The sequence below is a fragment of the Bemisia tabaci genome, chromosome 2, assembly GCF_918797505.1.
Source record: "Bemisia tabaci chromosome 2, PGI_BMITA_v3".
Lineage (NCBI taxonomy): Eukaryota > Metazoa > Arthropoda > Insecta > Hemiptera > Aleyrodidae > Bemisia > Bemisia tabaci.
The window spans coordinates 75,137,850-75,153,045 of record NC_092794.1 but is presented as its reverse complement, the minus strand read 5'-3'; the positions used below and the strand labels follow the sequence as shown (position 1 = coordinate 75,153,045).

Sequence of the window (15,196 nt, the reverse complement as noted above, 5' to 3'; positions counted from 1 at the left end):
CAAGGCCTCCCAAAGTTTCACCAACGGCACACTGTCATACGCTTTCTGGAGATCCACAAAAATTAAATGCGGTTCCTGAGCTACGGCCATTTTCTTCTCAATGAACTGGACAATAACAAAGAGATGATCTATCGTAGACCTGCCAGCTCTAAAACCAGCCTGCTCCTCTGCTTCGTGATCCTGCCATTCGTCCTCGACTTTCGCTTTCAGTATCTTCCCATACACTTTGCTTATTGTCCCGGTCACTGAGAGCCCCCGGTAGTTGTTACAGACGTCCTTCCTCCCCTTCTTTTTGTAGATGGCCTTGATCCAAGACTCCTTCCACTCCCTCGGTACCTCGTCACCCCTGATGCATTGTTGCATCAGTTTTCTGAGGCACTCAAAGAGCTTGGCAGACCCGTACTTGACCAACTCGACAGGAATCCCACCAGGACCCGGTGCTTTGTCATTAATTAGCTCTTCAACCGCTTTAATTATGTCATAAGTGTGAATCTCCAAGTTGTTCATTCTTCCGTTGTCCGTGCTGTTGTCTCGAAACTCTGGGCGCCTTTCCGTCAAAAGATCTTTAAAATGATCCTCTAGTTTTCTAAGTGATATCGAAGAAACGATGTCGCGCTTCATGTCTCTGCGTAAGCTTTTAATTAACTTCCAGCTCTCAGCACTTTTTCTCCCCCCTAGGTAGGTGTTAATTCTAGAACAGTTGCTTTCCCAAGCTTCATTCTTCTTCCGTGTTATGAGGCTCCTGACTTTAGACTGAGCTTTCCTGTAAGCAACTTTATCTTCAGTCTTTTTAGGCAACAGAAATATAAGATGTTTTTGCCTCTTCAGATTTATCTCGTCTTCAATTTCTTCATCCCACCAGTAAGGATGCTGGTATTTATTACTGGTTTTGTGAACACTGAGGGCTTCTTTCGCTGCAGAGTGGATACAATCTTTGATGAACTGATATTGCTCTTTCCTGGTACCCTAGAGTCCATCCCCCAACTTCTCATCTAAGCGTTTCCGATACAGAGCCTTGACACTAGGGTGCTCCAAACTTTCGGTGTTATACCATACTTCATGATTTTGCGTTTCCTGACTCCCATGACTTCCCATGAAAATTATGCCATTACTTATTTGATGGGTGCAGCTAACTCAACAAGAGAGGCCGGATAAAGCGACAAGTCGGTGGAAAACGAGCGGTTTGGGTTGACAGAAAGTTCTTAAATCTACTCCATCAACAGAAGGTAGAATTTGAGAACTTTCTCCCACCCCCCAAATCTTATCCCTGTTGCCATCAATACTTTGAACGTTCTATTTAAAATCTTACCCCCCCCCCCAAATTTTTCCCAAAAACATGAAAAATTAAAACACAAATAAAATGAGTGGAAAACGACGATTCTAAAAAGTTTGAAAGTCCCCAAATTCGACCTCCTCTCACAGCGGATTAGATAGTTTGAATCCAGAAAATTACCTTCAACAATTTAAAGAATCAAAAATTTGCAAAAAATCACAATAATTTTGAGTTATATTGAAATAAATTCCCTCATAACAAAAGTAGACTACACAACGAAATTGAAGATGTTTTGTAAATTTTGTGTCATAAGAGAAAATAAAAGAAATTTTGTGTCAAAGAGAACTTTCTGTCAACCCGAACCTTTCGTTTTCCACCGACTCGTCACTTTATCCGGCCTCTCTTGTTGAGTTAGCTGCACCCATCAAATAAGTAATGGCATAATTTTCATGGGACCTGAATGCATAGAGTACAGAAGAATTGTAATGACCAATTCTGAACGAAATAAAAATCCAGACCTATAGGTTGCAACGCGATTCGGGTCATTTTGACGAATTTTAAATCGTGAAGCTGGCAACGCTGCAACTCTAAATTGATCAAATATGCCTTTTCTTATCGAAATCTCTCAGATTGCACATTTTTCGTGAAATTTTGGAGGAAATCACACCTCAAAACCTTCATTTTAATTAATAAGATACGGCGGATGGGGCGACAAATAATGTTTAATTTGTCGCCCCATGCCCAGTGTGCTATTTTACCCTTAAAAAACCACAAAAATTCAATTATTTTTCGAAAATCTCAAACACTCTATTTCGAAATTGGCCAAAAACCCATCAGCGGGCTGATTGTTGAAATCGATAGACAAAGCAATAGACAAAGAGGACAAAAAATATATGGAGGGATCCTATTGGTGGAAGCGGGTGGTTGCAATGGACAAGAAGCGTAGGTAATAGACTAACTAACGGTAACCCACGAGAGACCCGATAGTTAGTCCATCATTTACCTCCTTAGTCTATAAGAACCACCAATTTCAACCAATAGGATCGCTATATACCCCTTATGTCTTCTTAGTCTATAGCTTTGTCTATAAATGTCAATAATCAGCCCGCAGGTAGTACCCTACTACAACCTACGATTTGAATTTTTGATTTTGAATGGAAATCACACTTCGAAACCTTCATTTTATCATCAAATTCGATATTTTGGAGTCCGCAACTTGGCAACGCTGACGCGGGGGGGGGGGGGCGGCAGAAGATTGTGTATGGGCATGAAAATTTCAGAAAAGTCACATCTTATACCAGGTGAAAACATACTAAAAATTCAGATTGGTCAAGGCAAGGATGAGGAAGAGGGGATTTAATTTGTCGCCCCAAGGCCAATTTTGCTATTTTACCCCTAAAAAACCACAAAAATGCGATTATTTTTCGAGGAGCTCCGACAACCTATTTCGAAATTGCCCAAAAACCCATCAGGGAGTACCCCACTACAACCTCCAACTTGAATTTTTGATGTACATTCAAGTCGCATTAAAAGTGAGTTCAAGCGCACCGTGAGCTATGAAAATCTATAATTGTGCTATGGTACGATCAGACAAAAAATGCTGCATAGACTCTAGACAGACAGCTTTAGGAGTTCCAAGAGACTCTTGATGAGCATTGGTCATCTTAACTATAGTGCTGTAGCATATCACTTAAAAGGCCCCTACAAAACAGAAATTTCATTCCCTCACAGACTTGCAGGACCTGCGGGCTGATTATTGAAACTGATTGATAAAGCGACGAACAAAACAGACGATAGGAAAAAAATGCGATCCTCCTGGTTGAAATAGGTGGTTGCCATTGACTAAGAGGGAAAATGATGGACTAACATAGGGACTCTCTTGGGTTGCTGTTATTTAATCCATTACTTACCTCCTTTGTCTAATGCAAGCAGAAGCTAGAGAAGCTATCTTTTTCGACTAAATCGATCATTTTTAATGCTCAGATTTTCTGTTGATGTCAAAGTGGGAATCAGTTCGCTCCTAATTTCATAAAAAGCTCTCTCAGTGATTGGCAATTTTTACCGCTACAAACTGTGCAATATCAAGGCTGTATACACCCAACTGTTTAATGATATCGGATAATCAAATGTAAATTTAAAATAAAAAACGAATCTATGAAGTCTATCATTTCGGCCACTGCAGAGTGTCTCCAACTCGAAATCAGCTGATGATGTACGACCGTCTTTATAACGTTTAGCCAAAATGCTTAAATGTGCACATATGCAAGCGCCGCTTCACAGCCAACTCCGAGCAGATTTCCCCTACTACTTCCTCCCGAGAAGTCTGTGACCTTGCCAATGCTTGAAGCGTGTGTTAGAGGATGGCAATGCCAACTCAGAGCCATCTGCGGCACTTGCATGTCTTGTACTTCAGCATTTTTTATTTGATTGTTCTGTAGTCTCAACTTTAACCACTCATAACTCCCAAACCGTTTGTTTAGAATGACTTGAGTATGGACTTGATGCCCCAACACTTTCCATGGAAGCCTTAGGTCCCAATTATTGCAGCGCTTTCTTTCGGTGTTTAATAGTGGGAGGGGAGTTATTGCCAACTGTTGAATTTTATTTTCAGCCGCTCTTATTCCCACTCTTACCTTACCCAAAATGAATTTTCTCGAAAATAGCACATGTTTGGCCATAACTATGTATGTAACCATGTCCAAATGAATTTGAGTAAAGTTCCTGGTGCAATATGCAAATAAAACCAAATTTAATTCATTTTGTAACTACATCTGTGTACAATGTCCGTCATTTTTGGGTCCAAAGCGCCTCATGAAGCAAAAGCTGGAGGAGCCAGTCCAAAGGGACCCTTTAATGGCACTCTTTTATCTCTATCTTCTTTACATTTGTTTTCCCATAACCCCTTGACCACTCGCCAGATGCGGAGATCAATTATAAGCTGTCTTTTAGATGCAAAATATGAAACAGAAGTGTAAATCACCTCCTAGTAGATGTAAATCTTTAAATAAAGAAAAAAAAAAAGGCTCTCATGACTTTGCAAAGTTTTAAAAGTTAATCTTAATACCTGCCAATATCAGTAAACAAAGTTTCATTTTTCAGTCTTTCTCTGAGTCCATCAATGTACCAGAAAATGCTTATGTATGACTGCAAGTAAAGCGATTAAAATTTGTGTTTGTACTCTTTCAGAGTTTCACATGCTTCGTCAGTAAATTTACGAAGAAGTGACTTAAATACCCAGTTTTGGGGGGTTTTTCTCTTAATTACAGGTAGCCTCTCAGTTGAAAGCAACCCAGCAAAAATTAGAAATGTTACAATCCTCGCCTTATCTACACGGCCTGCGTCGGATATCTGATCTTAGGAATCTTTCTCTAGCAACTCTCAAGTCTCTGCAGGCTCAGTTGAGAAATGATTCTGAAGAAATAGAGAAGGTATGTTAAAGCTGTGGCTTACGAGCTAACCATTTCAATGTATGTTGGTAAACTGCAGTGTTATGTTCCTTTATTTCCAGATATTTGCAGAAAATCATTTTTCACATTTTACAGTTGTCTCTGTACAGAATAAAGAAATTCTGTCGTAAAATGTGAAGCAGTAAAGCTGGGTAATTTTTCTCTCTATATGCAAGTAGTATTGTTATTACTTCATTTGCGGAGCTTATTATTAGTATCTCTTCTCCCAAACCCTAAAGAAAAAGCTCTTTTTATTCACTTCATCTAACTGAAACTGCAAAACCGTAGCCAGGACGCCTGATTTCATAACTGCAGCCTGCCTTTACCATAATTATTACAATGGATTGGGTAGATCTCTCGAAATAAATGTTGAAAGGCCTTGTTTTTTTACTCTTTGAAATTGAAAAGTAAATAATGAGTCTAATAATGAATAATGTGGATCATAATTAAAAAATCTTAAGATTGACTTTTTTCCAGAGATAGCAGCAAACATCATGGAAATCATCTTGACAGATCCCTGTACAAACCCTGAAAAGAAATGTGAATTTGAAAAATGAAGACGATGAACATAAAATTTTTAATAGTTGCCTGTTGTGTTTTACTGAATCGATTTAATCACGGTAAACTTTTTAAATTTTGTTCTGTCCAGGTTCTTTACCTCCAAACTGCAACAAAGTGTATGGTTTGTGAAGAACGAAATCGTAGTGTTACTCTAGGTCCCTGCAATCACTATGTGCTATGTAGTATGTGTGCTCCAACGCAGAAAGATTGTCCTTACTGTCAGACCCCAATAATTGCGCACTCTGCATCCTCTACTCAACTTACTTCGTAAGGTTTGCGCCAGGAGAACTGCACAAATCCAAGCAGTGGGAGAGTTGTAATAGGTAGGTTTTTCAAATAATTTAAAATGTATGTTGTACTACAATGATGAAATACTATATATTTAAAAAGAAACTTATTTTCAATGATTTATACAATCTTTTTAATTAAAAAAATTAAAATTTGGAAAAAAAGTTGATTTAAAAAAAGATTAAATTTTGCATTAGGTATTATATTATTAATTATTTGTGGTTATCTTATATCTATATTTAGTGTATCGTAGGTTTACATAAGTATGCATACATAGCTCTGTGTATGGGTGCATATAGTGCATATTTGTTTCTTTTTCATCTCACCTTTTTACTTATTTTTATGTTGGCCCACAATCTGTAATTCTCCAGTTGATAGTTCTATCCGTTCAATTACCTCTTAATGTTTCGATCAAATAGAAATTCATTCAATTGGAAAGAACATTTGATCTGGCAGGAATGACACCAAGTTTGGTGATTCAGTCAATAATCATTTTATTAATGACTTAATAGTTGCGTTTCAACCATTATGCTTTTAATTTTGCCCTGTATCAGCATTCTTATTTTTCACTTTTTCAAGCATCCTTACAGTTACCTGAAATCTTTGAATAGGAAAAAGAGATCAATCAGGAAGCATCATAATTTTTCCAAACATTTTGTCCAGTTCCTTCCTAAGACCATAATTGCTCCTAAGTTTTTGCTATTGGTTCTCCCAAAATAAGTTGACTTTGTATAAACCAGGAAAAAGTTTTTAAATCATCATTCTTTTAGTGTCAATTGAATTGGTTTGTGCAATAATCTTCTATCATATTTTTTTTCCCCCAGAATTTTAATTGTTTTTTTTTTTTTTCTCCCGAGTTCTTTGGGTGATGTGAAAGAAACATTTTATTTATCCATTATCTGGCTGAAAAATATCAAGGCATCTTAGACATTTCAAAAAGTTATGAAATTGCAAGTAGCACTAGAAGAAAGTATGAAAATATTGAAACAAAGTACTAGACTTGGACTCCTTGCAAAAAAAAGTTCAATTGAAATTTATTTTGATGTGATTCATCAAAATTTTAAAGTTACCATCCAGAATGAAGATATTATTAAATTTTTCTAAGCTAGGAACTTTGACATGCTGCTGTAAATCGAACAGAGTTAGTTTATCTTAATCAACCTCTTTAACTAATTTGAAAAAGTTCTTTGTCTTGTGTGAAATGTGTTGAACTGCTAAATTTAGCCTTTATAACTGGAAATAAGATTTTAACTTTTGAACTCCTTGGGAATCAATTATATAAATCATATAAATAATAAAAAATATAAATCAGACCCGCAATTTTTTTGACTGATCTCTTTTGTAGCCAAGGATTCAAGTATCTAAGGCCAATTCTAATCATTCATATTTTTTACTCTGCTTGGCAAAGAAAGCAAGGCTTTATCTTACTTAAATTCAAATCTATCGTTCTGTTTACATCATGTGGCAAGTTGAGTACAATCCCTTTATTTCTTTGGCTTCTCAATCTCGTTTCTTACCTGAAATGCAATCCTAATGGTTATGTTGATCTCTTAAACAAATGCTTCAATTTTTTCTATTCAAAAGTTATTTATGAATTTTGGCTACTTCAGTGTCCCGAGAAGTTCGGTTCTCTGTTTGTTTCCAAAAAAAGTTCCATCTAGACAAAAATGCTACCAGTAATGAAAATGCGACGTGATCAACATTCTCTCTACCAATAATTTTGCTGAGGGAATCGTTTTTTCTTTTTCTTTTTTCATTTTATTTTCTCTCGATCAATATCAATGTTTGTTGGCTAAAGGAGAATTCAACCTGTCCAAAATTTAGGTGAAAATGTGAAGAGTTAGATATTCCTTTCTATGCTAGCATCATGGTGAGCCTCAGATATGGTGCAGACTTTTCATAGGGAGCCGTTTTTGGATGAAAAAATTACGTCTTTAGCGGATTGGTAGTCAAGACTGCCTCTTGCACAGGTTTAGACGAGATGAATAAAACTTTACTGAGATTGCCTCAGAATTTTCAGGAAATATATTTTGCCCCTTGATAGGTGAATTGATATGGGATGACCTTCGTCGACAAACAGAATCGCTACAACAGCAGAGATGTATTGATCAAGGTCAGGTGATCCCAGATTAGCAATTGACCTGCTATAGTTGCAACAAAATACCGAATAAGAAATCGACAATTGCTGCCGACGTAACTTTGATCCTCCTAATTGTAACTAGCGTAATTAATTCCTTAAGTTGACTTTTTCTCTTTTTTACTTTCCTCTTCAAAGCAATCTTGTTTCAGTGAGGTATGAGTGATTTAGTTGTATGTTTGTCGAACAAGATTTCATGTATTGTACAATTTTGCAGAAAAAATTGAATTTTCAGCTGGAATTTTTTTATTTTTTCTCAAGCTTCCAAAAAATTACTTGTGAAAGTCTGTTGCCAAAAATGCACCGTGGATGCTAAGTGAAAATCACTTTAAAATATCTTTAGATTGCATTTTTGACTCCATTGGTGACTTTTGTAGCAACTCACTGATTGGTTGCGCTCAAAAAAAGGTGGGCATTATTAAGATATCCCAATGAAACCAAATCGGTAAACAAGGTACTTGTGCTTTAGAAGTGATGGAAAGGTTCATAACGGACTCATTTCAAAATCTTTATTTTGTGGAATCGGCAATTAGATTTCATCACGGTTGTAAGATTATGACCAATAGACTGATTTAGTTATATCTTTCAATGTTTAATATATTCGATGGTTCCACCCAGAACCAATGGTCTGTTTATATAGGGTTATTCTAAAGTCAAGCACCACTAATGACCATGAGGGGGTTGGCCATTTGAAATTTTTTAGTTGCCCCCCGCCCCCCTCCCCTAGAGAGGATAAACAACAAGAAAGGACCCAAAAAAGTTTCCCCCTCGATATGAGGAAAAACGTCTTTAACCGCATGTCCATATCATAATTAGAACTAAAGTTATGGCCAGTGGTGCGTAACTTTTGAATAACCCTGTATATCGATTGCTCTGCCTCGCGCTTTAAGGGCGGCACAATTTAGTGGCGATATATTGAATGATGTAGCCACTAAATCAATCTATAAGGCTGGCTCATTTGAATTGAATGGTATGATTCAAAGTGGCTCCAGAGTCAAGGTACTACATACTAAACTTTTCTTGACAGAGTAATGGTGTCACAAGAAAACATGCGTTGCACAATAAGTAAGATAAAATGAAAAGTTTTGAAAGCCAGATATGGTGCAAGAGGATGGAGGCATTAGTGTTATCAAATTTTTTCTGTGTGGGTGATGTACTTTGCATGTTTTGAAATGCTTGTGAAGATGACTATAGTAGGGCCCACGAACGATGATCCCTGAGCCGCGGGTATTTTTTGCAAACACTGGCAACAGCGACACCCCGGCCCGGACCAAGTCTCGAGTTCGTGGACAATGCGGAGCTGAGCCACAATTGAACCCTAATTACTTACGCGTAATTTCCAATTTCACCCTCCCGCTAGAAGAATCCAAAATTTGTTGAACGTTGTGTAAAATTTTTTTAGCAAGTGTTTCCTTACTTTCCTTTAAAACACGAGTAAAAAGAGGCCTCGTTTATAAAAATCGGTCAAATAGCAGCAAAGTTACAGTTCGAGTTACGATGTTATAAATAAAAATTGGACTTCGCTTCAAAAAGGAAAAAGAAGAAAAAAATAAAAATTGTACATTACAATTACATATGATTTAGCTCAGAATTTTTACGAGCAATCCAACCATGTAATGGACGAAGAGATTGGGGCAAAATTACAAGAAATTGATCTTTTACGAAAGGGCTTCCTATGAAGAATTTTGACCTGAAGATAGGGGGAGAATAGCAGCAGTTCGCATACAATAGCTTTTCGCGTTCACAATACCCGGTCTTGTCGATGTGCATGCTCGACCTTGCAGCGTTGTCATTTCCATGGTCCATGCGTTTTTTCGCCCGATTTTTCAGGGATCATTGTTCGTGGGCCCTACTATAGCTTACAATAATGTGTTCCTTACGTGTGAGTGATTAATTTTTTTCTGCTAAGTTCCTGCTGCACCAGCCTCTGAAACCTATTAAACGATCCCAAAAGTAATCGCTTGCAGTGTCATTGCGAGTAGGCAGCCTCAACTCATGTCTCTTTTGACAGGGATAGTTAGAAATATTTTAAAATTAGAATGCCAAATTTGGGATCAAACCCCCTGGAAAGAAAATTCCCCTTTTCATCAGAGAAAGACAAGTAGAAACTGTTTGTATACATTAGTAACTCTTTTCTAAATATTAATGAGTAGGTATCCAGAGGTAATTTTACACAGTAATCCTGAAGTTTCTCATCCCAGCGCTAACTTTTTTCCTTGTTTAGCTATTGAGTTGAATCTCTGGAATTCTAGATTAATAGGAGCCACTTTATAGCCCCTCCAAAAGTTCGGAAGGATCTGCCTAAGAAGGGGTATATGAATGAAGCCATTTTACCAAATGGTAATTGCAATCCCCACCTTGTACCGTGTTCCTCGTTTTTGAAAAATTGGACCTTCATTTTGATAAAAATTGACTTTTTACTCACCAAACGTTACCTTTGAAAAATTTTGAGCCACTTTGACAATTTTCCATAAGTTCCAAGCAAAACTGAGGTGCTGGGTGCGAGAAAGGCACTTCTTAGTTGTGATGTTTCAAAGTCTTTGCTAATATTTCGCTCAATCATTGTAAGGGAAGTATATGCATGCATTTAACTGAAATTTTTACTGAAAGTTCTTCATGGAAAAAAATTGGAGAAAATCTCCTTTTAGATTATCCTCTAGAAAATAAACAAGCAACAAAAATCCTGAAACACCGCCACCCCTTTCTTGCACCCAGAGCCTCAATTTTAGCATTGTTACTAGGCAAGAAATGGCTGAAAAAAGTATAATGTTCTTTCTGTTTCTAAAAAGTCTACTTGAGCCATTGATATTTGCCATGTACTCCACAGACCGTCTTGGAAGTCAGCCTGAGCCGCATTTTTTAAGTTTTATTATCGTTCAGTAAGTTTCATCTGACCCTATAAACCCATTTTGATTCCATTGCTTTCCTAATTAATTTTCCTCTTCAATGTAAATGCATCCTTCTCATTTTTTCTCTTCCCTGTTTTTCCAATCAAAAGACATTATACATTTCTCATCGAATTGCGATCATTTTGAAGGAGTTCAATTTTTGATTTGGAGTAATTCAACTATATGAGATACATACAGACATTATTTGCTACCACTGAAAAGTACCTAGAAAATAGGGAACATGTGTAACATTTATGCCAGTGCAGACTTTCATAAGATTTCGAAAAGTGTCCAAGTATTTCTGATTTTTAATTTTTAGTGTTGAGAGTACCTGCATTGGGAGAGAAAAGTCATTTGTATCTTTTTTGTATGGAAAATTTGTGCTTCTTTTGAATTCGTGTACGAGTTTTGGACTTTCGTGAGGCTTTTATGGCCACAGGTTAACAAATGCACTCATTCTTATGTAGACTTTGGAAAGCGTACCTTCCCACAAGAAAATACTTCAGATGTCAACCCTCTCTTCAAGGATCAAGGCAATTACTAGCTATTTCCAAGTGAGCATTCGGGTGTCCCATTGAACCCTCCAAAATAGTTTTTCGGATCATAGATGTTCGATGGTTTTATTGTGTCATTATGTTAAATATTTAACATCCCCAAATTTGAGCGAAATCGGATGATTTTTAGTGCTGCCGCAACGCGGTTTTAATCGCGGCGAAAATTTTCGAGGCTCTCCTTTTTAGCGTTTTGGACGCATTTTTTAAAGGCAGTTAGCAGTAATTGTCAGGCATCAAATTGTTTTTTATCGTGACTTTGCATAGTATACTTACAAGTAATAATGTTTGACTTTGCAAACCTTAAAATTTTACTTCGAACCCCTTAAAATCGACAAAACACTATTTATCGCTCTTAGGCAACTAGTCCAGGACTTGCATAAAATTTATGGGAAAATTAATAACAAGCTGATTTTTGGCATGAGGAGTCCTTTTGACCCCCTGAGTCCCCCAGGAAAGTCCTTATTGACAGTGTGATGGGTTTGGAATTGGGGGGGTAAGTGCCCCAAATCAGTTTTGCTGACCAAAACACATGAACGATTGCTCGTATCTTTACGAATAGCACCATTTTCTGAATCCTTGTAAATTTTTGGAGCGATATACCTCATTACCGTTTTCCCGTAGCCCTCGGTGCCCCCCCCCCCCCCCCCATTGCAAAAATATAATTTCGAGGCATATTTTTGACAATAATTCTGTAGAGAAAGTTTGATCAGGGCCTGTTCAAAGATAAATGCCGCTTCATATGTCACTCCGAGCTGTTGGTACGATTTAATGTCAGCCTATCGACCACTATTTTCGCGCCGAAGTCCGTGAGGAAAAAAACACAAACGACAACGTCAAATTCGTTTTTCCCATGTCAAAATACCGCTAGATACCGATTTTTCGTAAATCAATCGACAAATAATCGGTGTGAATTTTTGGCCATCTTGAACTTTAACCGGCCGCCATTTTGAAACGGTTTGGCGCATTGACCTCGGGTTTGCGCGAAAAGTTTTTCTTCTTTATGCTCTTTCGAACGAGCTATAACAAAAGGGATCTTCCTATTTGAAAAAAAAAAATTGTGGTCTGTTGCCCTCCAAGGAGGACCTCCCTACATATTTTAGGGGGCCGAAAAGTAGTTTTCTTTGACCCAGGAATATCTCCCAAGTTTCAAATCTTTACCTCAATTAGGTGAAAAGTTAGAGGGAGTGGAAGGGACTCTTCAATCACCCTGTATAAAGCAGCATTTATTGTTGAACAGGCCCTTATAAAATTTTCCCTCCAGAATTAATGTCAAAAATATGCCTCGAAATGATATTTTTGCAATTGGGGGGGGGGGGGGGCCACCGAGGGCTACGGGAAAACGGTAATGAGGTATACCGCTCCAAAAATTTACAAGGATTCAGAAAATGGTGCTATTCGTAAAGATACGAGCAACCGTTCTTTTGTTTTGGTCAGCAAAACTGATTTGGGGCACTTACCCCCCAATTCCAAACCCGTCACGCTATCAATAAGGACTTTCCTAAGGGACTCAGGGGGTCGAAAGGACTCCTTATGCCAAAAATCAGCTTGTTATTTTTTGTCCCATAAATTTTATGCAAGTCCTGGACTAGTTGCCTAAGAGCGATAAATAGTGTTTTGTCGATTTTAAGGGGTTCGAAGTAAAATTTTAAGGTTTGCAAAGTCAAACATTATTACTTGTAAGTATACTATGCAATATACTTGTAAGTATACTATGCAAAGTCACGATAAAAAACAATTTGATGCCCGACAATTGCTGCTAACTGCCTTTAAAAAATGCGTCCAAAACGCTAAAAAGGCGAGTCTCGAAAATTTTCACCGCGATTGAAACCGCGTTGCGGCAGCACTAAAAATCATCCGATTTCGCTCAAATTTGGGGATATTAAATATTTAACATAATGACACAATAAGACCATCGAACATCTACGATCCGAAAAATTGTTTTGGATGGTTCAAATTTAGGACACTTAGTGAGCATGTTAATATGCCTCGAAATTAGCTGTGAAATTGTATTATTTCTCAGTAATTAACATATTTTGTCAGTGAATTTCCCTATTTCGTTGACTTTATTTTAAATTTAAATCAAGAGTCACTTGGAGTTGCCGTATTGTTTGTCTACTCATGGCTATAAGAGCTTCATGAAGCCTCCTTTTTCAACTGATCAGTAAATGGTCATACTATCTCTTTCTAGGCTATTACAGAATGTAATTTCTGTTCCCTTTCTCTCCATTACTTTCATTGAAATAATTTTGTTGGAATTTTAAACTATCATTTTCACTTTTTTGAAAGCTAATACTGAAGGGAAAAAGATGGCGGGAATAACAACAAATTGCTGTGCCTACTTTGAGAAGAAAAATGACATCGGAATACCATACATGTTACAGCATTAAAATGGAGAAAGTTTGACCGAATTCATTTAAAAATGTATATTAGTCGAACATAATGACAATGAATAATACAAATAAACAGAGATTTCAGTAGTAATTATTGAAGAGAGTCTTGTTGAAAGGAGAAAAACTTAACTTTAAGGAAAAGAGATCAAAAATAAAATGTCCAACTATCTCTTTGACTTCTTTTTGATGTAACAACTTGTAACATTTGTCCTATTTATTGAAAATGTGGTGTGATAGATCATCTCCATAATGTGAGAGTGACAAGCATCAATTCCGATGGGAAACTGAAAATCCCTGATCTACTGGAGCAAGATTGTTTCGCTTAAAATGTTTCTTCTTGAGACTTTTTGACAAGAATTGATGGTTGGTTTTTCCCTGTGAATTGTTTGATTCCTAAATTTCTTGGATTTGTACTCAATATTGGCATTTTGACGTCATTTTCTAAAATGACTCTTTTTGAAAATTTATATATTCAGTTTGCGTTTTCATAAACGTTAGTATTTTTAATCAAAATAAATTTTATTCTATTATATTGAAACACTGAACAGTCCAGTTTTTTTTTTTTTCTTACAAACCTTAAATCTTCCACCCTTACCCTCCTTGCTTAACTCAACCAAAAGTAATCTCCATAGTATCAAGTATTATTTTTCCACCCATTTTTTTCTCTCTTTTTTTCTTCTTTATTTTTTTTTTTGTGGATTCAATGTGCGGTACTGTGCTCCAATACTTGCTTTAATTAAAGCGTAATGTGTAATGATTGAATTTCGATTGCTTAGTAATGCTTTTAAATATTTTATGTATTTACTTGTGGTGCTCTGTCTTGAAAAAAAAGCAAGAATATTAAACTCCTCTGGAATTTTTTTTTTTTCAATATTAATATTTTACCTATACACATATACAGGGTGTCTCACAAAAAAGGAGCCACATTGAATATCTGCCGAACGCGTCGGAATTTCGAAAAACTGTAGAAGACGTGTTCGTTTATATCGAGGGGGACACCTTTTACCGTATTCGACATTTTCCCAAACCGCGGGAAGGGATCGGGGCGGGGGGTGCCCCACCCGTAAGTCGAACTTTTCAAATGGCACCCCTACTTTTTTATTTTCTCAGAGTTAAGAAATTTCATGAAAGATTATAAAAAGAAATTTCATAATAAAATTTCATGAAATTTCATGAAATTTCGTGAAATTTCATTTAACACGCAGAATTCAGGATTAAACCCTTGAAACTTATGAATCTCCTTAAGTTCATTTATAGGCACGTGGTAAACTGTGAAAGGGAACTTTAGAAATGCCCAGAAAGTTGAGTAAAACAGCAAAAACATAATTTTGAATTTTTTATCTTAAATTTTGGTTGAACACACAGCCGTACCGGTTGAACACCAAAATAAATTTTACGGCTAAAGTAAGACGTTAGCTTTCATATTTGGAGCAAAACAAATTTCTTGACTATAAAGAATCCTACTACCCCCTAATAGTATATCGTTCTTTTTTGGTACAAAAGGGAGGGATCTTGAACTATCTTTGAAACAATTTAAATGATTTTTTCATTTGTCTCTGATTTTTTCAAAAATTAACAGTTTGAAATTTGAGGTTAGGGTCCCCGGTCCCCCTCCCCATCACAGATTAGTCCAGATCGCTAACATCGGCGGAGGAGCGT

The 15,196-nt window shown here is 36.8% G+C and overlaps 1 protein-coding gene across 1 annotated transcript in view; it reads left to right on the top strand.

Annotated features, from left to right (window-relative positions):
* The window catches only part of unk (RING finger protein unk), a 45,501-nt gene extending 31,419 nt beyond the window's left edge, over positions 1 to 14,082 (top strand). The window contains exons 13-14 of the mRNA XM_019056230.2: positions 4,540 to 4,701; positions 5,369 to 14,082. Of these exons, the coding sequence (XP_018911775.1) occupies positions 4,540 to 4,701; positions 5,369 to 5,551 (345 nt within the window). The 3' untranslated portion in view covers positions 5,552 to 14,082. The remainder of the gene's footprint in view (positions 1 to 4,539; positions 4,702 to 5,368) is intronic.
* The last annotated feature ends 1,114 nt before the right edge of the window (positions 14,083 to 15,196 follow it).